The sequence below is a fragment of the Rhinopithecus bieti genome, unplaced genomic scaffold (assembly GCF_001698545.2).
Source record: "Rhinopithecus bieti isolate Rb0 unplaced genomic scaffold, ASM169854v2 scaffold_37555, whole genome shotgun sequence".
In the NCBI taxonomy this organism is placed as follows: Eukaryota; Metazoa; Chordata; class Mammalia; order Primates; family Cercopithecidae; genus Rhinopithecus; species Rhinopithecus bieti.
The window spans coordinates 523,034-548,279 of NW_016815947.1; the positions used below are offsets into that span (position 1 = coordinate 523,034).

At 41.2% G+C, this 25,246-nt stretch overlaps 1 protein-coding gene across 1 annotated transcript in view; it reads right to left on the minus strand.

The window, feature by feature from the left end:
- Positions 1-25,246, minus strand: part of XDH (xanthine dehydrogenase) — an 88,085-nt gene that overhangs the window by 20,125 nt on the left and 42,714 nt on the right. Inside the window, exons 16-24 of the mRNA XM_017854218.1 lie at positions 21,203-21,283; positions 19,482-19,651; positions 17,611-17,734; positions 15,795-15,914; positions 15,215-15,311; positions 14,140-14,264; positions 13,245-13,378; positions 12,725-12,812; positions 11,422-11,508 (exon numbers count right to left, since the gene is read on the minus strand). Of these exons, the coding sequence (XP_017709707.1) occupies positions 11,422-11,508; positions 12,725-12,812; positions 13,245-13,378; positions 14,140-14,264; positions 15,215-15,311; positions 15,795-15,914; positions 17,611-17,734; positions 19,482-19,651; positions 21,203-21,283 (1,026 nt within the window). The remainder of the gene's footprint in view (positions 1-11,421; positions 11,509-12,724; positions 12,813-13,244; positions 13,379-14,139; positions 14,265-15,214; positions 15,312-15,794; positions 15,915-17,610; positions 17,735-19,481; positions 19,652-21,202; positions 21,284-25,246) is intronic.

Genomic DNA, 25,246 nt, shown 5'->3' on the forward strand with positions numbered 1-25,246 from the left:
TTTTTTTTTTTTTTTTTTTTTTTTTTTTTTTTTTTTTTTTTTTTTTTTAAAGAGACGGACTTTTGCCATGTTGGCCAGGCTGGTCTTGAGCTCCTGACCTCAAGTGATCTGTCTACCTCGGCTTCCCAAAGTACTGGGATTATAGGCATGAGTCACCGCACCCAGCCACCTCTTTTTTTTTTTTTTTTTTTTTTTTTAACAAGAATCTATACATATGTAACTACTATGGTTACAAAATTAAGATTTAAAAAACTGTAAAAAGTGGTACCACCAAAATAAATTTGTTAATTCTCACAATTGACCTTATTTCATCCAAACCCTCTAGTTATTTTTCTAAACAACTCAATACTCCAAGTTCATCTGCTAAAGCTGTGACCACAATAATGAGGAGTGTGTAGCTCCCACTTCTGGTCTTACCCTGGTCATTTATAATGTGACTGGAGGAGCATCAACTGAGACTAAACATGAAAGCACACGATAATTACTGATGACATCACTCAGGATTCTATCTTGCGAGAAACTCAGCATTGATGTATAATATAGAGACTTCCACTTACATACTCCCACTAAGTACCACTAAAAACTCTGGAATTCTATACATTTATTTAAAATCAACCACAACAACAATGTAAGAATACTCTGAAAAGTGGAGGGAAAAAAAGGCAGTCCCAGGAGGGATTTTGCAACCCAAGGAATGACATGATGGTGAGTTCCAGGGGTTTCCTTTTTGCCTCATCTATATATCCCAGACTTGGGGCAGGAGCTGGCAATCCAGAAATGCCAATGATGACAGAGACCAAAAAGCTCACTCTATATCCCAAGTCCTTTTATCTCTAGTCAAAAGACCAGGAATAGGGCAATCAAGCAAAACTAAACACTTTTAGACAATAAGTACCCCAGTCAAACATCACACACACAAAAATGTAGTCTCATTCCTACTCACACCTACAAAAGCTCAGTGGGAGCCTAGACTTTCACATTCACGAGGCTGTTATGAGATACCCCAACACTCCTGCTGGGATGGTGCCAGAGGAGACCAGGTAGGGAGTCGAGACTTTCACTGCTGATGGCCAGTCATAAGGCTGTACCTACACCTCATGATTGAGTCACTGGAGAACACATTGACTTCCCCACCCACCTAACAAAGACACATCACTCTTCCCTTCCATTCTGGTGGTGTCAGAAAAAGTCTAGGGAAGAGTCAAGACTTTTAGCACAAGCCAGTGGTAAAGAGACCACCTGCACCATGATGTCCATGGACAGCACATGGAATGTAGATCTCCCACCTCTGCCCAGAAGTAAGTAGTTGTTCCTACCCTGAGTATCAACAAAGGCCAAGTGGAAGATTAAGATTTCTACCCCCACCTAGCAGTGATGAGGTGGCATCCACCACTGCTAGAGCAAGGTCAGAAAGAGCCAATTAAAATAGAAGGCTTAAATAAGATCCAAGCTCTCAGAACATCATTATCACCATCATCATCACCGCCATCATCTGTACATTAGTGGTGGGTTTCTCCAAGTTTCAGTGAAAAATCACTTGTCATACCAAGTGACAGGAAGATCTCAAACTTCCTGAATAATAAAAGATAACCAAGAGACGCCATCACTGAGGTGACAAAGATGTTAAAATTATCTGACTATAGTTTTAATGCAGCCATGAAAAAAAAAAATGCCTCCAAGATCAATTGTGAACACACTTGACACAAATAAAAGGCTTCCACAAATAACCAATGGGCCTTTTAGAATTGAAAATGCAACAACTAAAATAAATAACTTATTGGGTGGATTCAACAGCAGAAGAGAGGGGGCATAGAAGAGAATCAGTGAAATGAAGAATAGAATAAGATATTTTATCCAGTGTGAACTATATTGGGAATATGGAATGAAAAAAAAAAAAAAAACAAACAGTTTCAAGGACCTTTGGGACTATAACAAAAGACCTAACATTGAAGCCATTGGAGATCTGGAAGAAAAGGAGAAAAAGAGAAGAGCATAAAAGTACTCAAAGCAATAATAACTGAAAAGTTTTCAAGGTTTCAAGATATATAAACCTACAGATTCAAGATGCTTAGTGATCTTGAAACAGGATAAGCCTGAAGAAATCCGTGATAAGTCCTATCATAATTAAACTTCTGAAAACTAAAGACAAAGGAAAAAGTCTTGAAAGCACCCAGAGAATATGACAACTTACCTATAGGGGAAGTCTAATTAGAATGAGAAAGGATTTCTCATCAGAAGCCACAGAGACCAGAACGAAGTGGCAGTTTCTCAGGTGCTGAAAGAAATGAACTGTTAACTCAAAATTTAATGCCCAGTAAAGTTATCCTTCAGGAACAAGGAAAAAAATCAAGACATTCTCAGATGGAAAACTAAGAAAATGTGTCCCCAGCAGACCCACAATAAAATAATGACTAAAGGAAGTTCTAAACAGAAAGAAAAGGATAAAAGAAGGAAGCCTGGAAAATTAGAAGGAAAAACACTATAAGCAAAATCGTGGGTACAAGCAGTAAGCTTTTCTTTTCAGTTTTTAAAATTGTCTGATAGTTGCACAAAAATTAAAACACTGTCTTGATATGGTTCTAAATGAATGTAAAGAAAGTGTTTAAAATAAAAATAATGTAAATGGGAAAGGGCAGAGTCATAAAGGGAGGTAAGTTTTCTATACTTCACCAAAACTAGTAAAACGAGACCTTCCGTAGGCTGCGGTAAGTTGTATATATATAACATAATACCTTGAGCAATACTAAAAATGCTATGTAAGAGATACTTTTAATCAAAATGGAATTCTAAAAAAATGTCCAAGTAACCCAACCACAGCAAGGCACACAAAAGAATACAGAGAAATGAAAAGCTGATAGAACAGACAGAAAACAAAAAATAAAGTGGCAGACTTCTGCCTCAACACATCAGTAATTATATTACCTATAAATAGTGTAAATACAATTAAAAGAGATTAGCAGAATGGATTTAAAAACATGACCCAATTACATACTATCTTCAAGAAAATCACTTCAAATATAATAATGTAGGCAAGTTGAAAGTAAAAGGATGGAAAAAGATATACCATGCAAACATTAATCAAAAGAAAGCAAGAGTGGCTTTATTAACATGAGATAAAATAGACTTCAGAGCAAATACAATTACCAGAGACAGAGAGAAGGAGATTATATAATGAAAAAAGTGTCAATCCTCCCAAAAGACAGCAATACTAATTGTGTCTGCCCCAAATAACAGAGCTGAAAAATCTATGAAGTAAAGACTGGTAGAACTAAAATGAGAAATAGAAAAATCCACAATTACAGTTGGAGATTTCAATGCTCCTCTCTCAAAATTGATAGAAAAAAATAGACAGAAAATCAGGAAGGGTATAGAAGAACTCAACACCACCATCAGGATCTAGTGGATATTTACACCTGTGGTAGGAAAAAGAAATGCCTCCCCAAAGATATATTCACTTTCTAATCATGGAACCTGTAAATACTACCTTATATGGCAAAATATGTGATAAAGTTAAGGATGTGGAGAGAAGTAGCTTATCCTGAACTATTGGAGTGGACCCTAAATGCAATCAAATGTCTCTGTAAGAGAGAATTATGTGTAGGTAGACAAGAACAGACACACAGGAGAAGGTGATGGGAAGACAAGGACAGAGACTGGAGTGATGCAGCCGCAAGTCAAGGAGTGCCACCAGCCACCAGAAACTAGAAAAGGCCAGGAACGGATCCTTCCCTAGAGCTTCCAGAGGATGTGCGGTCCTGCCAACACCTTGATTTCAGACTTCTGGCCTCCAGAACTGTGAGAAAATAAATGTTCACTATTTTAAGCCACCCAATTTGTGGTGATTTGTTATAACAGCCACAGGAAGCTAATACACAGTCCATCAACAGCAAAATACACATTCTGTTTAGGTGCCCATGGAACTTGTATCAAAACTGACTATGTCCTGGGCCGTGATATGAACCTCAACTCACTTGAAAGAATTGAAATCCTGTAGAATGTGTTCTTCAACTAAAATGGAATGAAACTAGAAATCAATAGAAAGCCTCAGGATAGAAAGATAACAGGAATATCTATAAACATTTGGAAACCAAACAGCATGCTCCTAAATAATTAGGGATCAAAGAGAAAGTGTCAGAGAAACAAACAAGCAGACCAAAAATACAAGAAAAAAATGAAATACACATACCAAAACTTATGGGACCTGTCTAAAGTAGTGCTTAGGGGAAACTTTATAGCACTCAACTGAATACATTAAAAAAGAGGAAAACATTCTCAGATAGTTATTCAAGCTTTCAACTCAATAACCTAGAAAAAGAGAAGCAAAATAAATCCAAAGCAAACAAAGTGAAGGAAATAATAAGGATAACAGCAGAAATCAGTGAAATCAAAAACAGACACAATAGAGAAAATCAATGAAACAAAACCTGGGTCTTTAAAAGAGCAATAAAATTGACAAACCTCTGGCAAGATAGAAAACAAAGTGAAGCCACAAATTACTCATATCAGGATTGAAACAGGGGATGCCACTACAGACCCTGAAGACATCAAAAGAGAAATAAGAACACACTATGAACTATTTTACACACATAAATTTTTTAATAACTTAGACAAAATTAAATTGAATTCATGGAGATAAAGAGTAGAACGATGTTTACCAGAGGCTGGGGAAGGTAGGGGGGACGGGGGATAAAGTGGGGATGGTTAATGCATATAAAATTATAGTTAGATAGAATGAGTAATACCTAGTATACAGTAGCACAATATGGGGACTATAATATTTAAAAATATACAATAATTTATCGTTTATTTATTTATTTATTTATTTATTTATTTATTTATTTTGAGATGGAGTCTGGCTCTGTGACCCAGACTGGAGTGCAGTGGCGCCATCTCGGCTCACTGCAAGCTCCGCCTCCTGGGTTCACGCCATTCTCCTGCCTCAGCCTCCCCAGTAGCTGGGACTACAGGCGCCCGCCACCACAACTGGCTAATTTTTTGTATTTTTAGCAGAGACGGGGTTTCACCACATTAGCCAGGATGGCCTTGATCTCCTGACCTCGTGATCCACCCGCCTCGGCCTCCCAAAGGGCTGGGATTGCAGGTGGGAGCCACCGTGCCTGACCTATCATATATTTAAAAATAAATAAGAGTAGAATTGAAATGTTCCCTAACACAGAAAAATGATAAATTCTTGAGGTAATGGAAACTTACATTACCCTGATTTGTTTATCCTGACACACTGTACACCTGTATCAAAACATCATATGTACCCTATAAATGTATACAACTACTGTGTTGTATACATAACAATTAAAAACAAAACATTTTAAAATGAATGTCTCAAAATACAAAACTACCGCTTCAATATGAGATAGATAATTTGAATAGTCCTAGAACTATTAAGGAAATTTAACCAATAGTTTTAAGGCTGTCAGAAAAGAAGTTTCCAGTTCCAAATGATTTCACTGGAAAATTCTACCAAACATTTTAAGAAGAATTAACACCAATTCTGCACAATCTCTTCTAGAATGAAAAGAGGAATTCTAACTCATTTTATGAAGCTAATGTTATCCTGACACCAAACCCTGACCAAGATGGTATAATTTTTAAACAAAAAACTACAGAGCAATATTTCTCATGAATATGGATCCAAAAATCTTTAACAAATTTTAGCAAATACAATTTGGCAATGTATTAATTATATCATGACCAAGCCGATTTATTCCAAGGACAGTGGCTGGTTCAGTGTTTAAAAAAATCAATGAACACAATCCACCATATTAATAAGCTAAAGAAGACAATATCACATGATCATATCAGTCAATGCAGGAAAAGCATTTGACAAAATTCAACACCCATTCGTTATAAAGATGCCCAGAAAACACAAATGGAAGGAAACTTCCTTAATCTGATCATAAGTATCTACAAAACACAAACAAACAAACAAAACCCTACCAATAACATATTTAATGATGAAAGACTGAATGCCTTCCCCTTAAGAGTAAAAACAAGGCAAGGATATATGACCTATAGTTCTGCAAGGTCTGGCTAGCTATCACAGTATGCAAAGAAAAAGAGATTAAAACTCGCAGATTGGAAAGGAAGAACAAAAACTGTCCCTATTTGCAGATGATAATGATTGCCTGCAGAGAAAATCCCAAGGAATCTGCAGAAGAAATTCTAGAACTAATAAATGAGTTCTGCAAGGTCACAGCATATAAGAAACACAAACTGAAATCACAATGAGCTATCACTTCACACCCACTAATTCTAGTGGGTAAAGACAGACATACCAAGTGTTACTGTGGATGTGGAACCCCTAAAGGTTGTTGATTAGAATATGAAATGGCTTAGTCACTCTGGAATATAATTTGATCATTTCTTTTTTTAAAAAAATCAATAAAAATTAGGTAGATCCATTTATTTTTTAAATACAAGAATAATTTTAGAAGGGCTATTTGACAAATTTAGCATTAACCAACTCTATAGACATGTTTAACAAAACAAAACAAAACAAATACCAAAAAAAAAAAAAAAAGGCATTTACTCTTGGACCTTTTAGTACAGGCGCAGTGTCCTATTGCATCACAAGTGCTAGTGATGCCGTAACAGATCCAAGGGCAAATATTAAAGATGTTTTTTTCCAACTGTGATTTAGTTGAAAAATAATGTAATACAAACATGTATGAATGGCTGTCAAGACCACCAGTGAGCTGCAGAATACCTAGAGGCCTACCTACTTAGATGGCTGAAACTAGTAAAGCAGTATTAAAATCAGTGCTTTTATTCTTAGATTAACAATGACAGAGTGAGATTTCTTTGATTCCAATTTTATGAGGTGTGGTGGGGAATTAAGAGGAGATACTGGGGAAGACTGGCAGTGTGTGCTGAGATAGAGGTGGGAATGTGGCTCAAATTAGTCATTATTCAGATTAGGATATTGTTTTAGGAAATTTTAAAAGTGTCCTAAATTGTGGCATATTGAAAAGGATATTAAGGAACAATGATTCATTCACTCTGAACACAATTTAATGAGTGCCATCAATGGGTTTAAGAAATAAGCAGAGATGGGGGATGGTGAGGCAAAATGAGGTGAAAGAGAAAATGGTAAGTGAAAAATATGCTTGAACATTGAAGAATGTGAAAAGGCCACCAGAGAAACTCCTTTACTTATCACTCAGAAGTGCTCTTTCCATTGGCTACCTGCTCCTGATCACCCAAACATCAATTTCAGAGCAAAGGAGCAGTAACCCCCTTTATCTGTAATTTCACTTTCCATAGTTTGTTAACCAAAGCAACCTTGGTCCAAACATATTACGTGAAAAATTCCAGAAATAAACAATTCATGTTTTAAATCACAAGTCGGCCAGGCACGGTGGCTCGTGCCTATAATCCCAGCACTTTGGGAGGCTGAGGTGGGTGGATCACCCAAGGTCAGGAGTTCCAGACCAGCCTGGCCAACATGGTGAAACCCAGTCTCTATTAAAGATACAAAAATTAGCTGGGCATGTTGGGGTGGGGCGCCTATAATCCCAGTTACTTGGGAGGCTGAGGCAGGAGAATCACTTGAACCCAGGAGACGGAGGTTGCAGTGAGTTGAGATCGCACCACTTCACTCCAGCCTAGGTGACAGAGCAAGACTCCATCTCAAAACAAAAAATAAATAAATAAAATAAATAAAATAAATCACAAGCTGTCCCGAGTGATGAAATCTGATGATCTCCTGCTCTGTCCTGCCTGGGATGTGAATCATCCCTTTGTCCTGCTTATCCACACTGTATACTGCCTGCCCCTTAGCGCTTAGTAGCTGTCTTGGTTGTCAGATTGAAAAACCTTAGTGTATAAAGGGTTCAGTACTATCTGAGGTTTCAGGCCTCCACTAGGGTTCTTGGAATATATCTCCTGCAGATAAGGGGAGACTACTGTATTACATTTCAGCTTCCATAAAACTTTACTAATTTGGATTAAGAACACAAGCCTGATTAGTAAAAAGCATCCATAAATATTCAGAGGTATAGTTTTGTTTCATCAAGTAAAAAGTGCAACTAATTCCAACTGTTGAAATAGTAACAAGTAAAGGCTTCACCAGGCTTGCCTCGATGAAGAGTTAAGACATATTTTTAGGTCAATAGCACAAGATGATTGAACAACTTGTATGCTACAAACATGCTGCTTCCACTCATCAAAACAACCCAACCATCTTTACTATTCCAACTTGCTGAGAACCATGTCAGATGTTGCCTTCAAGAATGAAGTGTTTCTCAAAATTGTTCTATCAAATGTAGTAGCTATTGGACATAAAACAGGTAATTTATTTCAGACTTTAGCCAGTTTTCATGAAGTATTTATTTCCAGCTTCAGTTTATTCCAACATTAATTTATGATAGGACAGTTACTAAAATTAGCCATTTCTCAGACTATAACTTGGAAATCATAAGAAATGGACAATTTAGCTCACTAGTCAAAATCTTGATTCAAGTGATGATCCAATAGCTTATAAATGTCTTCAATAAACTGAGCTTTGAGGCAGAACAAAAAACAGAAAATCTAAAACCTCTCTATCCCAAGCACCAATAATGGAGGCTAAGCAATTACACCTACAAATCCTTAATAACAGGTCTCTCCTAATGAAAAAATCCTGAGATTTAAGCACTGTGACTTACAGAAGGCAGATTGACTTAATGAGGAAATTTACTTTCAATAAAAAGACAATCGGCAATATTTTATTTTGGGAACTTAGCATTTCACAGATCCTCAATATGTTTTGAGGTAGGTCCAATATTAATAGTGTATTTTGCAAACAAAACTCAAGCAGATGTTTTGTTACTTGTCCCAAACCACAGGAGCAGTTCTATCACGGCCAGGAATAACATAGTCTCTCTGATCTTTCAGATTAATCTGTCATGTGTGAATTTAATGGTAATCACTTGCAAATATTCACGAAAAAAACAAAAGACTAGATATAGAAATTCTACTTTGGGATATTTTAAACTTCTTAAATTTGTCCTATAATGAGTATATACTTGCTCTCATTACAAATACATATATAACTGATCTTTACAATTACAAATGAGCACAGGACTGACTATGTTGTTTTTCTGCCTTTTGGGGTGAGTAGAGCAGGAAGATAATCAGCAAGCTTTCCTCAGAGCACTAGGCAGCCTTTAGCTGAAGGTGCTATGTTCGAGGCACCATTGACTATGATTTGGGATCACAGGAGAGCAGGTATACTAGTGGAACCAGGATTCAGAAAAGATGTCTGGATCCAAAAAGGGGAGGCTCTTTGCAAGTCAAAGATGAAGAGAAAAACAATAACATCTCAAGCTACTGATCCTGAGTTATACTACGGCATTACAACTACTTGTGAGAGGAGCTCCCACAAGAGCAGTAAGCTTGTCCCAATAAAGCCTATTAAAGTTATTACTAACTAGACAAGTCACAAGTAAAACTAAATTGGTATTTTATTAAAGTGACACCTATAGAAGCAAATATCTAAACATTTTTAATGTGAGTAAGTTTTACTTGTTATGTAAATTCCTCTCATTGTCACAAGCCTAATTCAATTAGCTCGTCATAATTCCTAAAATAATTTACTAAAATTCAGCTCATCTTGACATAGGTTCTTGAGCCAGTATTCTGAACTGTTTCATTATAAAGTTCCTTCTATTTAAACAATTGTAGAATATTAGTAAAAATAAAGCCCAGCTCTCCCAGTGCCTGCCAGGCTGCCTCTGCCCATGAAAATGCGATTATTTCTTAAAATGTTAAGCTCACCACAGATTCAGCAATTCTATTCCTAGGAATTCCAGGAATTTACTCAAGACAAATAAAAATATATGTCTACATAAAACTAGTATGAGAGCAGTATTATGCATAAAAGCAGAAAACTGGAAACAACACAAATGTCCATCAAGTGGTGAATGGTAAACAACATATGGTATATCCTTATCATGGAATATTATTCATCAATGAACAGGAGTGAAGTACTGAATCATGCTATAACAAAGATGGGCCGGACACAGTGGCTCACGCCTGTAACCCCAGCACTTTGGGAGGCTGAGGCGGGCCGATCACTTGAAGTCAGGAATTCGAGACCAGCCTGGTCAACATGGTGAAACCCTGTCTCTACTAAAAATACAAAAATTAGCCAGGCATAGGGGTGCATGTCTGTAATCCCAGTTACTTGGGAGGTTGAGACAGGAGAATCGCTTGAACCCGGGGGCAGTGGTTGCAGTGACCCAAGATCGTGCCACTGCACTCCAGCCTGGGTGACAGAGCGAGACTGTCTCAAAAGAAAGAATAATAACAAAAACATAGATGAACCTACAAAACATTATTCTGAGAGAAAGACACCAAACAGAAAAAACTACATAGTGAATGGTTCTATTAAATGACTTAACTGACCTGGGCTTATGGAATGGTAATGGGAGTGACTACAAATGGATGCAAGAGATCATTCCGGGGTGATGGGAGTTCAAACACTGAATTGTGATAGTGGTCTAACAACTCTTGAATTTTACTAACAACCATTAAGTTATATAATTCAAATGGATTAACTTTACGTATGTAAATTATACTTCAATGAAATAATTTTTTAAAAAGCAATTAGACTGGCCGGGTGCGGTGGCTCAAGCCTGTAATCCCAGCACTTTGGGAGGCCGAGACGGGCGGATCACGAGGTCAGGAGATCGAGACCATGCTGGCTAACACGGTGAAACCCTGTCTCTACAAAAAAATACAAAAAACTAGCCGGGCGAGGTGGCGGGCGCCTGTAGTCCCAGCTACTCGGGAGGCTGAGGCAGGAGAATGGCGTAAACCCGGGAGGTGGAGCTTGCAGTGAGCTGAGATCTGGCCACTGCACTCCAGCCTGGGCGACAGAGCAAGACTCTGTCTCAACAAAAAAAAAAAAAAAAAAAGCAATTAGACTTATTTAAAATTAAAACATCATGGAAACGTGTAACATAGAAAATGACAGTGTGTACCCCTCTCAATACCATTCCAATCATTGTTAATAATTTGATCATCACTGTTAACAGTTTGGTATATGTTCCTTCAGACACTTTTCCATGCATGTTATATATAGTAATATATATTAGTATTAGTTTAAGTATATATATTACTATTCCATGCATATACACACACACAATGCTACTACACTGTACATAAAACATTGTAACTAACTTTGCTAGCTTGGCAAATTATCTTAAACAGGAAGGATGGGTTTTTAACCAGAGAAATAATACGATCATCATTGTGCTATAGAGATTAATCAAGGATGGGAAACCTGAAGGTGAGGACCCATTAGGAGACTACTGCAACAGTAGCAGGCTGGGACTGGGGAGGCTCGAGCCTGTGTGGGAACAGGCTGATCAGCTGTTGAAGTCAGCTCTGGGTGCAGGGGCGGCTGCAGGTCCTACTCACACTCTGAGAGAGATCCTGGGTGTTCCCCACGTTGCTGAAGTGATCCACCTCCAGAGCCACAACCTTCCCAGTCTTCATGAAGCCAACCTGATAAAAGGAGAAAGGAGAGTGATTTATCCGAAGTCCCCTTTCCCCCACCTCTCTGTCTCTCTCTGATCCTCCCTCCCACTTATGACACCTGGAGGAAATAAACAGAACACCACATCATCCCATGAGAAAAGAGTGACCTTCAAAAGTCAGCAGAAGGTAACAAGTGAAGAAGAGAGGACCTGACCTCTCCCCAGTGGCACACACTTGGCTCCCCACCCCTGGACACCCGTGTCCCCACACCCCTTCTTCCTGCTACTGGCACCTGGCTTCTGGTCTAGGAGGGGAGTAAGGAGGTTGGAAAGAGAAAGTTGGTCATGATAGGGCAGGGAGGGGAGCACAGGGAAGAGAAACTAGGAAAGATACTGGACTGTCCCCTCACAGATTTTGGTCAGAAGACAAAAAAAGTTGTATTTCACAGGAGCACGCACATCCTTGACCTTATGTACACTGTTAAAATACCCTTTACAGGCTGTCTTACACACACGGAAACTGGGACCCTGAAAGATCAAGGAACTCTCTTCAGGCCCACAAGAATTTGGGGCTAAGAGAACTATAATCCCTTGCTGGGAGTTAAATCATGAAACAAACTCAGAATAGGTCAAAGGCCATGTTCAAGGCCAGTTCATGGAGAGAGGGCTCCCAGGTTTCTAGAGCTAGGCAGAACCCTGTTAAGGCTCTGCTGATGTGTACAGGGAAAGGGTGCATGGGTCATCCACAGAACCCCAAAAAAGGGACTGTCCCAGAGAGAAGTGTGGACAGTCTCCAACCATGATCTGGGAAACCAGGTGCTTATCCGAACATCTTGGGGCTCTCCAGGCTCCTGGAAAGTTCTATTTCTCACAGTAAATTACTAAGCTGTCATTCCAATGTTTACGTCAGGCCTGTGATCATGTTAATGTTGGGCTACCAAGCACGATTGGTTGACCCTGAGTCGGCTGGTGAATCATGTTTCTGAGCCTGACCAGACTCAGAACACAGCAAATCCACAGAAGTCACAAATGCCACCCTTGGGAGATGAGGTACCAGCCTCCCTCAGCACTACCTTTCTGTGTTGCTGTTAGCCTACTTGAATTTCTCTTCTGGCTATATCTTATTTGAACTTCTACAGATAGGCAAAAAGTAAGAGTGCAGCTCAAGGAGGCCTGGACATTTGGTCCCAGGTTTCCTCACAAAATGGCACTTCCCGTCCCAGCACAGCCCCAACATCTACAACCTTGTATCTGGCCAGGAAGGGATGTCTGCCACCAGTTATCAGCATGTCCTCATCACGGTCCAGCATGCAGCGCACAGGGCAGCCAGTCCTGGGGGGTACCGAAAGGATTAGAAGCCTGTGAGCCTTCAACAGCAACTCAGCCCTGCGAGTCTCAGAACAAAAACAGCCAGGAAGCCACCTTTTCCACCTGCACGCTGAGCAGACCTGTACTGGGCTGCTTTGCCATCTAGGCACAGTGCTACACAAGGTGGAGAATAGAAGGACGCGAGGTATGTGTTTTCCTTCAGAGAGCTCACAGCCAGGTAGGGGAGATCAGATGTGGACACCTGTGCCAGACCACAATGGAACAGGCGATGTTACCCTCCTACTATGCCCAAGGGTTCTAAAAACAGAGGGCTGAAAGAATTCAAAGCAGAAGGAAACTAATTCTAACAGGGGGAAGTCGAGAAAGCCTTCCTGGCAGAAGTAGCCTTAGTCTTCTTCCCAGGGCCAGATAGGAGAAACAGGCTTTGGAACTCACTTATATGCGGCCAGGGCCACCGCCGTGGACACCACAGTGCTCCGGGTCTCCTTCCCTCCAAAGCCTCCTCCCATTCTCTTCACTCGAACCACAATCCGGTTTGCTGGAACTCCCAACATTTTTGCAACAAAGCTCTATGGGTAAAAGACAGAACATTCACATTGAATCCATTATCTGAACTTATTTCAGGCCTTATGCAGAGCCTGTCCAATATGCATGGACCTAATTACTACTGTGAATTCTGAAATTCCTTAATTCAAAATCCCCATGCAGTCTTGTGGTTAGTGATGCTGGGGCCTGCCAGACTGAATTCAGGCATTGGTTTTTAACCAGAGGGCAAGCAGTTGGTCACAGAATACTTTTAGAAACTTGTTCCGTCTGACCAGGTGACCAGGGACTGGGAGATCATGAGAGTAGGACGAGCTGCCAAAAACACTGGCAACCGCTGTCACATTACAGGCAGTAGAGAAATGAGGACTATTTGAGCAGCTGTAGATAATTTAGTGGGCCTTGTGGCTATGACTTAATCCAATACCTTCATTTTGCATATGAGGAAACTGAGGCAGGATATGACTTGACCAAGGCCATAGGCACTGAAATGATAACAGCCAACATGTACCAAACTCTAGTCTAAATATTAAAACTCATCTAATAATTACGACGACCCACCCAAGCCCCATTTTATAGATGAGAAAACTGAGGCTGAGAAAAGTTATGGAACAAGGTCAGTGATACCAGCTTGTTGGTGACAGAGTCTGACTCCAGGACTGTGACACTCGAGTACCCTCTGGACCAGCCCACATCTCCCTCTTTCCATTTCCCACATGGCCCTCCTGGTTTGCTAGGAGCTCCCCGCTGCCCTGTCAGCCCCTTGTGCTGACCCAAAGGCACCTACCTGGGTCTTCATGGTGTTCTGGGTAGACACAAAGAGCTCCATCTCTCCTGCCTCGCCTTTTGGAATAGCAATGGTGCAGTGAGTCTCCAGGTAGAAGTGCTCCTGGCCACCGATGTATAACTCCCCTGGGGAAGCAGTGAGATCCCTCACAGTGAGCTCGATTCTGCAGAAGGGGCCAGCTTGCCTAAAGAGAGAGTACACTCTGCCAAGTGGCCTGGGCAGGAAGCAACTGATCGCACAGTTACCTGAGGGGTAACCTCAAGGTTTCCCACTTGGGGTGGAAAAGGATCCCAAAGTCTTAGCCATTTGGGAGCTGAGTGCTCTACCTTCACCCCCACCCCCTGAACAAAGAAACCAGAATGACACCAAAATGCATCCAGTCCAAAGTTCTCTTCTCACTGCAGCTTATGGAAATCAAGGATTTTGAAAACTGTCATTGTACAGTTTTGGAAAAGGTAAAGCAGGGATTAATAGATGTGATTGAAATGCTGAAAACCAGAGCATCTTCCAGAACCTAAGCTACCAGGCCTGGTGGAGAGTTAGCTTCATAGTGACTTTGCAAAGCACAACAGCCAATGTAAAAAACAGTTCCAAAAGAGGTAGTCAGCTGCATTGTCCTGGGGTGAGAGCAATGGATGTGATTTCACAGTGTCAGAGACAGAGGTGGAGGGAGAGCAGGGCAAAGGGAAGAGGAGGGAGAATGCTAGTTGAATATGAGTAAGGACTGCCTCCAGGTAGGGGGATGATGAGAGTTTATGCAGTTAGAGGCCTGGCAGACCTAAGGCTGTCAGGCATCTGTGGCTGTTATCTTCCCTAGATGGTCTTCCAGATCAGAATACTCTAGAATCTCTCTAGAATCATTAGGTCCAGCCTAGAGACAGGAGAGTAGAGATTAAGATGACTGAAGCTCTTTCCCAGCCAACTGTCCACGATTTTGCTACAAATGTAAGAGGGAATTTTCTGTTAGGAAATGTCTGGAAATCACTTCCCTGCTTCAGGGTTCAATGCATATCTCTTGAATTTAATTTGCAAACCAGGGCCACCCCATTCCCACTGCGGCATGGAACAGCTCTACCTGACACAACATTATCTGCTTCGGAAAACCCCTTCTTGAGGTCCCCTTTCTCGATCTTCAGCTCAGGTCCATAAAAGGAGTTGTTATTTATAGCATCCTGGGGATCACAAAGAAGTTTCAGAAATGTGACTTTTAGCAGGGAGGGAAAGATGGGTTCTGATTAGGGAAAGAGAAGCTCTCTGAATTGTTGACTCTCTCTTCCCATAAATGAATCTCTATACGCTTCACATACAGACTTGAAGTAAGCTCTACTGTAGCCCAGGGAATCATCTTCCTCCATTTCCTCAGCTGTAGGTGGACAACCCTGGACCTCAAGGAAAAGCAAAGAATACCACAAGGACCAAATGGAGGTAAAATTTTGGGAAGGAGGAACTCAGTTTGGCTGTTGTTAGTGGACTGGGCCTAAGATCGTAAAGGGGAAGATTTCATGGGACCCCAAATCCCAGGGTTGAAAGGGATTTTAAAACTCATCTAACCAAATTCCTACCTGCTGCTCAAATTCCCTCTAGGGAATCATAATAAATGCACATCCAGGGACAAGGAGCTCACTCCTCTACACAGGCAGCCCATTCTCAGTTACCTCAATTGTGATAATGGCTGGTAGTTCTTCATAGGTGATTTTCACCCCTTGGGCAGCTCTCTGTGTGTGTTCTGGGGTGTCAGCAACCACAGCACCAATGATATGCCCAACACAAGTAACCTAGTAGCGGAGACAGACTGTTAAAGAACGCAACCCGGCTCATAGTGAAACAAATTATTTTTGGATTGTTCAAAAAGCCAAAAGAAGTCCCTGGCCTCACAATCGAAGCTCATTTTAGGAATGCCCCGGGGCCTCTTAATTTCCTTATCCTACTGACTGAGGATCATTAGGATCAAGATGCCAAACACATTTCATCTCAAGGGCCAATTCTGAGTATTTAGTACTGGCAGACTATTGAGAAGCTGAACCAGATAGAATGTGGCAATTGATTACTCGTTTGCCATGAGCAGAAAGGGGGATATGGCACCAGGAAGTGTGTTTGTCAATTCAGATTCACTCCAACACCATTGGTCTTCCTATGGAGACTCAGAAGGCAAGGCCACATTTGGCCTGTCACTATTAATAGATCATGACTAATCTTAGACCCTGACCCCCAGTTTTATTTTCTTTTCACTACACCACTCTCTTCTATGTTCTATTTCCCAGATTTATATCAAAAGCTTCTCAAAGGCTATAAAGGCTGTAAGCATCAGTGTAAGGCATGTAAGACATACGCTTACAAGACGTGATACTTTTTTTAAGTATCGTGTCCCATACTTCATCTAATACCCAAAAGCAGTAGCTCTCAAACGCTGGTTCTTAGACTTGATGACCCATAAAAAGATTTTAAAAAATTTATATGATAATGATTGTTGTTTTCTTTTCTTCAATAATTCAGTTTCATAAAAGCTTAATGGATCTCCTTCAGAGATAATTTTCATCCAACATCCCCAAAAAAGTAAACAACAAAAAATTGTTGTCCAACACATCACTTTAGAAGATGAGGTTTCTGACAATAGGAACCAACAATTAGCATGCATGTCTCTGATAATTATCTTTGTGGCCCAAATAAGCTATTGACTTAGTTGGTTAGTGCTATGGTGGTTAAATCTGGCTGTTGGTTAGTGCAATGGTGGTTAAATGTGGCTGACTCTCACTAGCCATAATGCTAGCACTGCCCTGAGAAGCTCTTGAAGTATGTAAAGCAATTTGTTCTTCTATGAAATGCTCTCCTCATGGAGTCCTTGTTCTCACATTTTTAGTTTTTTGTTCTCTCCTTCACTTTTACATGAATAATAAGATGAACTCACTCTTCAGAAATACCCACTCATGTCTAATTTGCAAGATTTGATGTCTACTGGAATTACAAAATGACTGTCGAGAATTATATGAGTAAAATATAAGGACTTCTGTAGCAGCTGTCTTAAACATTTAAAGAATTTTGTTTGTTGTTGCAGAATTCCATATAGTTGAAATCAATAGATCAACTTCTGTGTAAGTGAATGATCAATTCACATAGTGGTGGTATTGTGATTTCTAGTTAGTTTGTTAAATGTATTCTTATTTTATTTTAATTAAGGAGTTTACTGTTGTACCTTAAGAACCCAATTGTTAGTTCAAATGTAATCACCAGCCTTGTTTTACTGCCACTTTGGCATAGAGACATCCTACTATGTACAAACAGCAGGCATCAATTAAATAAACAAGTAACATATTCTATCCCTTTGTGGACTGTGCTGAATATGGGCCAACTCGATGATGGCCACAGTCCACGCAAATGTATAACCTTTCCAGATCAGGAGTTTGGAGCAATGTACACAAATTAAAACTTCAATACTTATTCAATTTACTTCATATAAAAAAATCCAAGACCTACCTTATCCTTTGCAAAGACTGTCTCATCATTACAAATTCCAGTTATGTTACTCCCAGGAATATCATCAGCGGAAATGAAACAAACAAACCCTGGCACCTTCTTAGCTTCTGATATATCTATGGACCTGCAAGAATGAGTGGTGTGAGGGGCCAGGCCAGCAAGCTGGAGCAGGGAACCTATCACCTAGTTGGACAACCCTGTTTTTATTTTGATTGGCTTGGCTCCATCCTAATTCCTCGTTTCTCTGCTTCTTTTCTATTAGATTCTAATTCAATTATACTCTATTCTGCAAATGTTGATTAAATCCTCACCATGTTCAGGCCACTATGCTGAATGTTGCTGGGGATATACAGTGAATAAGCCAGCCAGGCAGAGTTGCTCATGCCTGTAATCCCAGCACCTTGTCAGGTCAAGGTGGGCGGATCACTTGAGCCCAGGAGTTTCAGACCAGCCTGGGCAGCATAGCAAGATCCTGTCTCCATTTAAAAATAAATAAAGTGAATAAGGCAGGCCAGGCCTCTTTATACCTTACATGGTGCCCTGTCTAGTCTCCAAGTACAAGCGAGCCGTATCAGAATGAACAGCATTTACTCTGGAGAGCTCTGGCTAATTCACGCATCACACCTAGCTCCCTTCCAAAAGCAGCACATAGGGCCCTGCTGTGCCACTGATCCAATGGCCCTGAACAGCTTCATAGAGCTGCATTTCTCTCCCTGCATTCATGGTGCTATCCCAGCATGACAGGGCATCCTACCATAATGAGGGAACATGAACCTCAAAAGGAGAATGCCTGAATATATTATCAAGGAAACAGTCTCAACTATGTACTGATCATACTGGCATATGCCCCCATAGGGAAATAGGGCAACGCATTTCAGGGAAAGGTATGGAAACTGCCCTGAAGTACTACTAAACATCTTCCAGATGCTTAACCCTCACAAGAAACTCTGAAAGTGCTTATCCTAATTCCCATTTTATGTTCGGGGAAACTCAAACTCAAGGAAGTTAGGTAGCTTGTCCGAAGTCACTAAGCCAGAAAGCAGCGTGACTGGTATTATCGGAACTGAGGTTAAGTTAGGAGGGTTAAGCTCTGTCCTGCCACACCCACCTCCAAGTATGTGCAGCCTGGGAAGGCCCCAGTTGTTGCAGTTATGACAATGTCAACCCCCTCATCCTCCTCCATCCATTCACACATTGCTTGGATGGAGGTGGTTTGAGTGTAGATAATGTGGGTTATGGTATTGTCAATATGGGCTCAAGACAAGGAAAAAAAGGGAAAGAATGTATCCTATAGCTAGCAACCATAGGAACGTAAACACTTTTTTTTTTAGGGACCTGGACAAGTTTATTTATCTGTTAGATTTCAGCCGTGCCTGGTTCACCATTCCTGGAGGGAGTCCATCTCCAAAGTAGGAGCAGCAGCAGAGAAAAGACCAATGACAAGGAAACCTGATTCCTAGTCCATGCAGTGGGCCCAAGGAAGGGCTTTTCCTAACTGCTCTACTCAGCAGGCTATGTGTCTAACGCCCACCAGGAAGTAAAGTTCACGCTGTCTGGCTTGAACATGCAGAGGCAACAACACAACACAGTTGCTCAGTTGCTTGGCTTCAAACTCCAACTCTGCCACTTGCCAACTGTGCGGCCTGGGGCAAGTAACATACCCTACTTGTGCCTTAGTTTCCTCATCTGGAACACAGAGATAATAATAGGAGCTGTCTAGAAGGTCTTCCCCTCTCTCTAGCCTGAGAGGTCCTGGAGGCACGTCATTATCTTTGCATCTCCATGGCCTGGCAGGATGAGAGAAGTCTCCTGGGTGCTCCCAGCAGCTCCCTCACAGCATTCCACCAACTCCTCCTGGCGGTGACACTCACTTGATCTTGGCGTGGGCCCGGGTGCTGGTGACCAGCCGGAGAGACAGCTCATTCTCATAGCGAGGGATGTCGTCACAGTACACGGCCTCACCAGAGGCCTGCATGTTCGCTGCCAGGTGGGGCAGGGGCCGGCCCACCATGTCCTCCTCCGACTGGCCCTTGGGCACCTCCTGGAATGACAGGGTCATCAATCAGGCTGCGCTGTCAAGGACACTGCCCCTCTACAGGCCCAGGGGACACTGGAGAGCTTCAGGCTACATGGCAAAGCACACCGAGGGGTAAGAATAAAGAATGCAGGGGGCGAGGGGCAAAGGGAACAGGAAGGTGGATAAGTGATGGCAAGGGTGGTCGTAGTGTTGTTTTATAAAAGAACAACAAGAAAAGAATAACTTACATTTCCACTATTTGGGGATTGGGTAAATAAATTATGCAGCCCCATCTAACACAATAGTATGCAACCATTAAAACATACTTTTGAAGGACTTTAACTAGAAGGATTGTTCATGCAAGCATAAAAACAGGACATAAAACATTTGTGTTTGTGTTTGACAATAATTCAAATTCTGTAGGAAAAGATAATATATACTATATAAATATAGTATATAAATATAGTATATAAATATATATATAATATATATATTATTATATTATTATTATATATATATATATAATATATATATAAATATAGTTATATACATGTCCATATACGGCATAAGAAATTAATGAAAAGAATAAACAAAAATATAATTAATATTTTGCTCTGGAGGTGGAATTTTCGTGATTTTATTTTCTTCTTACACTTTTCCATATTTTCTAAAATGTTTTAAATTATTGATTTGATAATAAAGTTGTTTTTGTTTTACAAAGTAATCATAACAATGGCTAATGTTTATTGAAAGTTTCACCGTATCCCAGGGACCATCTAAGTAATTTACTTTTATTAACACATTTAATCCTCAAAACCATCTTATGAAACAGGTATGTGATTATCCACATTTGCAGGTGGGTATAATTAACTTGCTTAAGAGGCACACAGGAGGATAAATAAGTTGTTCAAGGTTGCACAATTATGAAATGGCAGAGTGTGGATACAAATTCAGGCAGTCAGGCCCCAGAGTTCATGCTTGGGCCAACCACACTCCAGTGTGCAGGGGGCAGTAAATTGTGGCCTGGGGGCTGACACAGGCCCATTGCCTGTTTTTGTAAATAAAGCTTTATTGGAAGACAACACACTCATTCATTCATGTTTTGCCTGTGGCTGCTTTTGTGCTACAATGACAGAGTTGAGAAGTTGCAGTAGAAACCATCTGGCCCACAAAATCTAAAATGTTTTACGGAAAAGTTTGCTGACCCTTTACCTAGCACCTCTCAAAAAGCTGGAGTAGATAGATGGTTTGTCTGTTCGTTTGTTTTAGCATGCTCAAGAAGACTTCTGGCTTTGCACATTATCCTTCATGTTAAAAAAAAATCTGTAAGGAAGAGGTGCAGCTAAGAGTCTAATCCCAAAGAGAGAAATTTAGGCACACAAGGGAGAAATAGTGACTAGTGACATTAACATCTATACGATTCCCATTTTCTTCACTGGATATTTACGCACAAGCGTAAGGAGCTTTATGCACCTACATACAATTCAAGTTAGTCACTAGCTGATGGTCAGCCACTAGCCAACTTATGTGGCCTGCAAAGTACCCTGATCTTAGCCATACACTGACTGTACTCACTTGGAAGAGATGGACATTGGCTGGGGGGTCTTTCTGAAAGAGTAAAGTTGCACTGGCGAAAGTGGGGTCCAGTTTACCACACTTCTGTGGAGACAAGATAACAGAGGTGATCAGGATTATGTTTCAATCATTGATCCCTTCCTTGGTTGTCCCCAAATAACCAAAGTGACAACTGATCCCCTTGTCTCTTCATTTCATGCCCCTTTGAGTGCGGGCTGGATCTCTCAGCATCCAAACATGGGCTCTGAGAACCCAGCATTTAACAGCAGCCTCAGCTTCACTGCTAGCCCCCCACTGTACCCTGTAGACTGAATGGTCTGTACTTCCTCCAACACCCCAAACTCTTTCCCTCCTTCTTGTATTTATGCCTGCTGCTGTCTCTGTTGGGAATATCCTTCTCCTCCAGCCTTCCTGGAAAAGTCTTCCTTGCCCTCCTCAATTCCATGGGAAGCATTTAATGATATGGAAACTATTCACGATATAATCCCAATGGAAGCAAAGGAGAATTTAAAGCTCTATATGCAGTGTGGTCCCAAGTCTATTTAGAAAATAATATATCCACCTCAAAAGACAGGAAGATGATAGGTGTTGATAGATGGATGGAAGGACAGCTAGAAACAGAGAGAGAGAGATGGAGCAGACAAACAGTATAACAGATAGATGGACAGATAAATGCTGGAAAAAAGATCAGAGGAAATAACCAAAATATTTAGCAGTGGTTTTCTCTGGGATTTGAGAGTAAGGTAATTTTAGGTTTTCTTTATCCAATCCTGTATTTTGAAGTTGTTTTTTTTTTTAAAGAGGGATTTATCTCTGCTGTCCCTGCATCAGTGACATCCTCTCCACTTTGGGCTCCCTCCACACTCCATCTCCGCAGTTGTCTCCCAAGTGTGGCCTTTATTGTCCATGTTCTCCCCCACACTGAGCTGCCCCCTAGCACCTCGTGCAACCTGGCATAGGATAGATGCAAAAGAAATTCTTGGTGAACAAATCTCAGGAGCTGGGCCCCATCTTAGCCTGCATGCTCTCTTGAGGGCACATCCTATGCATTCCATGGCCTCCTGGCTATTGCAGCCCCACCTGACATTCCCATTCCACCCTACGTACTTATCACACTCTGTATTCCCTTTCTTTTTTTCTCTTTCTTTCTTTCTTTTTTTTCTTTTTTCTTTTTCTTTCTTTTCTTTTCTCTCTCTCTTTTTTTTTTTTTTTTTTTTTTTGAGACAGTTTCTCTCTCATAGTCCAGGCTGGAGTGCAATGGCACAATCTTGGCTCATTGCAACCTTTGCCTCCCGAGTTCAAGCGATTTTCCTGCCTCAGCTTCCCGAGTAGCTGAGATTACAGAGCAAGAACCTGTGTTCCCAAAGCCCAGCCCAGCACTCTGCCTCTAAGCCAGCTGGTCACTCCCATTTCCATGATTCTTGTGCTGTGACCCTGGTCCCTGCTATTCTGCCCTCAGATGTCTGGAGGAGAGGAGTAAGTTTACTACCCAGACCAACTTCTTACATCCCCAAACATGCTACAGAGAGCCAGTGCCTGGCCAGGCCCCACTCACGTCTTCTGGGTTCTCTTGGCCCAGCTTCCGAAGGACTGTCAGGTAGAACTTGAAGAAGAAGCTGAGGGTGAGGGTGCGCCGGAAGTCCACCATGCCACCGGGGCGTCGGGAGGCAGATGCAGCTCCTCCGCCAGGGCTGCACACACGTCCTGCAGCAGCTCCTCCTTCCAGAGCCTGCCAGAGTGCAGGGCATGGGACAGCACTACTGCCCAGCCCTCCACATCCCTTTGTGTAGAGCTGTGTGCCCAGAGCCTCAGAGCTGTATAAAGCTTGGTTCAAAATTCAGCTTGGATACTTAGAGTTGGGTGACTTTAGGCAACTTAAATTAACCTCATTGAGCCTCTGTTTCCTCATCTTTAAAACAGATGCAATTTTAAAAGACCACCAAAGTAATAACAGTTAAAATCTATCAAATCCTCACAATGTGCCAGGCAATGTCTTAAGTGTTTTATGTGAATTCTCACTTTTAATTTAAATTTTAAAATGTAGTAGGAAAATTCGTATACCCATTTACCAAGGAGAAAACTGAGGCACAGGGAGGCCAAGTAACTTGACTTACGTTACCTATTTGGTAAATGACAAAGCCAGGAATTTTGGAACCAAGGAACCAAAATCCAAGTTAAGCTTTATTGATCTTATGTGGGTGCTGTAAGGATTTCCTAGGATAATGTTAGTGAAGTGCTTGGTACAATTTCTGTCATATAATAACCATAGTAATAGTAATAGTAGTAGCAGCAGTACTAATCACAGCCATAGTGGTAGCAATAGTAGTAATTACAGAGCAGTAGTAGTAGCATCAGCATCAATACTACTAGTAATAACACTATCAACAGCAATAATAGTTGCAGTAGTTGTAGCAATATAGATAGTAGTAGTAGAAGTAGTAAAAGTCACAGAAGAAGTTGTAATAGAATCAACAGCAACAGTAGTAATAATAGTAGTAACAGAAGCAATGCCAAAAAGTAGCAGTCATAGCACCAGCAGCATCAAAGCAGCAGTAATACTACTGTTAGTAGTAATAGTAGTAGCAGCAATACTAGTAGCAATAGTAATAGTCATAGTAGCAGTAACAGTAGTAGTAGTAGTAATTTCAGTAGCAATAATAGTAGCAGCAGTAATGGTGTTAGTAAAATACTAGTATAACACCAATAATAGTAGTAGTAGTAGTACTAACAGAACAAGTAGTAGAAGAGGCAGCAGTAGTAGTAATAGTAATAACAGCAATAATACTAATCATAATAGTGACAGTAGGAATTGCAGCAATGATTGTAGCTGTAGTGATAGTAGTAGCAACAGTAGTCATAGTGATAGCAATAATGAGTAACAGCAGTAATTCTAGTAGTAGAAGCAGCTGGAGTAGCAGCAATCATAATATTAATTATAATTGCAGTAACAGTAACAATAGTATTAATAATAGTAGTAGCAGCAATGGTAATAGCATAGCAGTGGCAATACTCCTAGCAGTAATACTAGTAGTAGTATTAGTAATAGTAGTAGTAGCAACTGTGGTTATAGTAGAAGTAGAAGTGGTAGCAATAGTAGCAGCAGTAGCAGTAGTTATGGTAGTAGTAACAGCAATAGTAATACTATCGGTAGCCATAGTAGTAGCAGCAGTAACAATGATACTATTAGTAGCAGCAACAGTAGCAGCAGTTTTATTCTGCTGTTAGCTCTTACTTGGAAAGCTGCCTCTGAGTGGTCTTGAGGGCCGAGATGGTTCTGTTGGCCATTCCGCCATAGCAAAGGGCCAGCTCCTCTACCTCTGTGGTTCCTGGCTTGAATAAAACTCTCATGCCACTGGTTACCTTGGCAATGTCATCTTCCCTCCGGGAGGCCTGCTTGAATGCTGAGAAATACTCCCCCTAAAAGAGAACAGGAAGGTGCCTGTTTTCCACCTTGCTTTGCAGGGGCTGCAAATGGCAGACCCAAACCACAGGGCTATGAGGTGAGGTGAGGGGATAACACCATCACACATCAGTGTGTGAGCTGGCCCCAGGAATCAAAGGTCAAACGTAACTGATTACCACCTGTTTAGGAAGGTTCCAAATAGCATTCCCAGAAGCTGGAAAAAAACCAGGATTTCTCCCTGCTAGTCACAAAAGCTGAGGGTCAGGGACAAAGTAGAACTGGGTGGTCTCCATTGAACAACAGCTGCAGGGGAGGAAGTGTGCTTTCACAAAGGCTCCCCAGAGACCCCTCATGCCCCTTACCTTCCCCACCCTGGTGCCCACTATCAGTGCCCCCCCACGCTCTCTGGGGACTGAGACTGTTTGGCCCTTGGCATCCTCTGCTTGTGGCCTTCACAGTGCCCTCTCCAACCTGCCCCTCCCACCAGTCTGTTGGCATCATTCAGAAATCTTGGTGAAAGAACCCCAGGCACAGTGGCTCACGTCTGTAATCCCAGAGGCCTCGGCAGGAGGAGTGCTTGAAGCCAAGTGTTCAACCAGCCTAGGCAATATAGTGAGGCCCTATATCTACAAAAAAAGGAA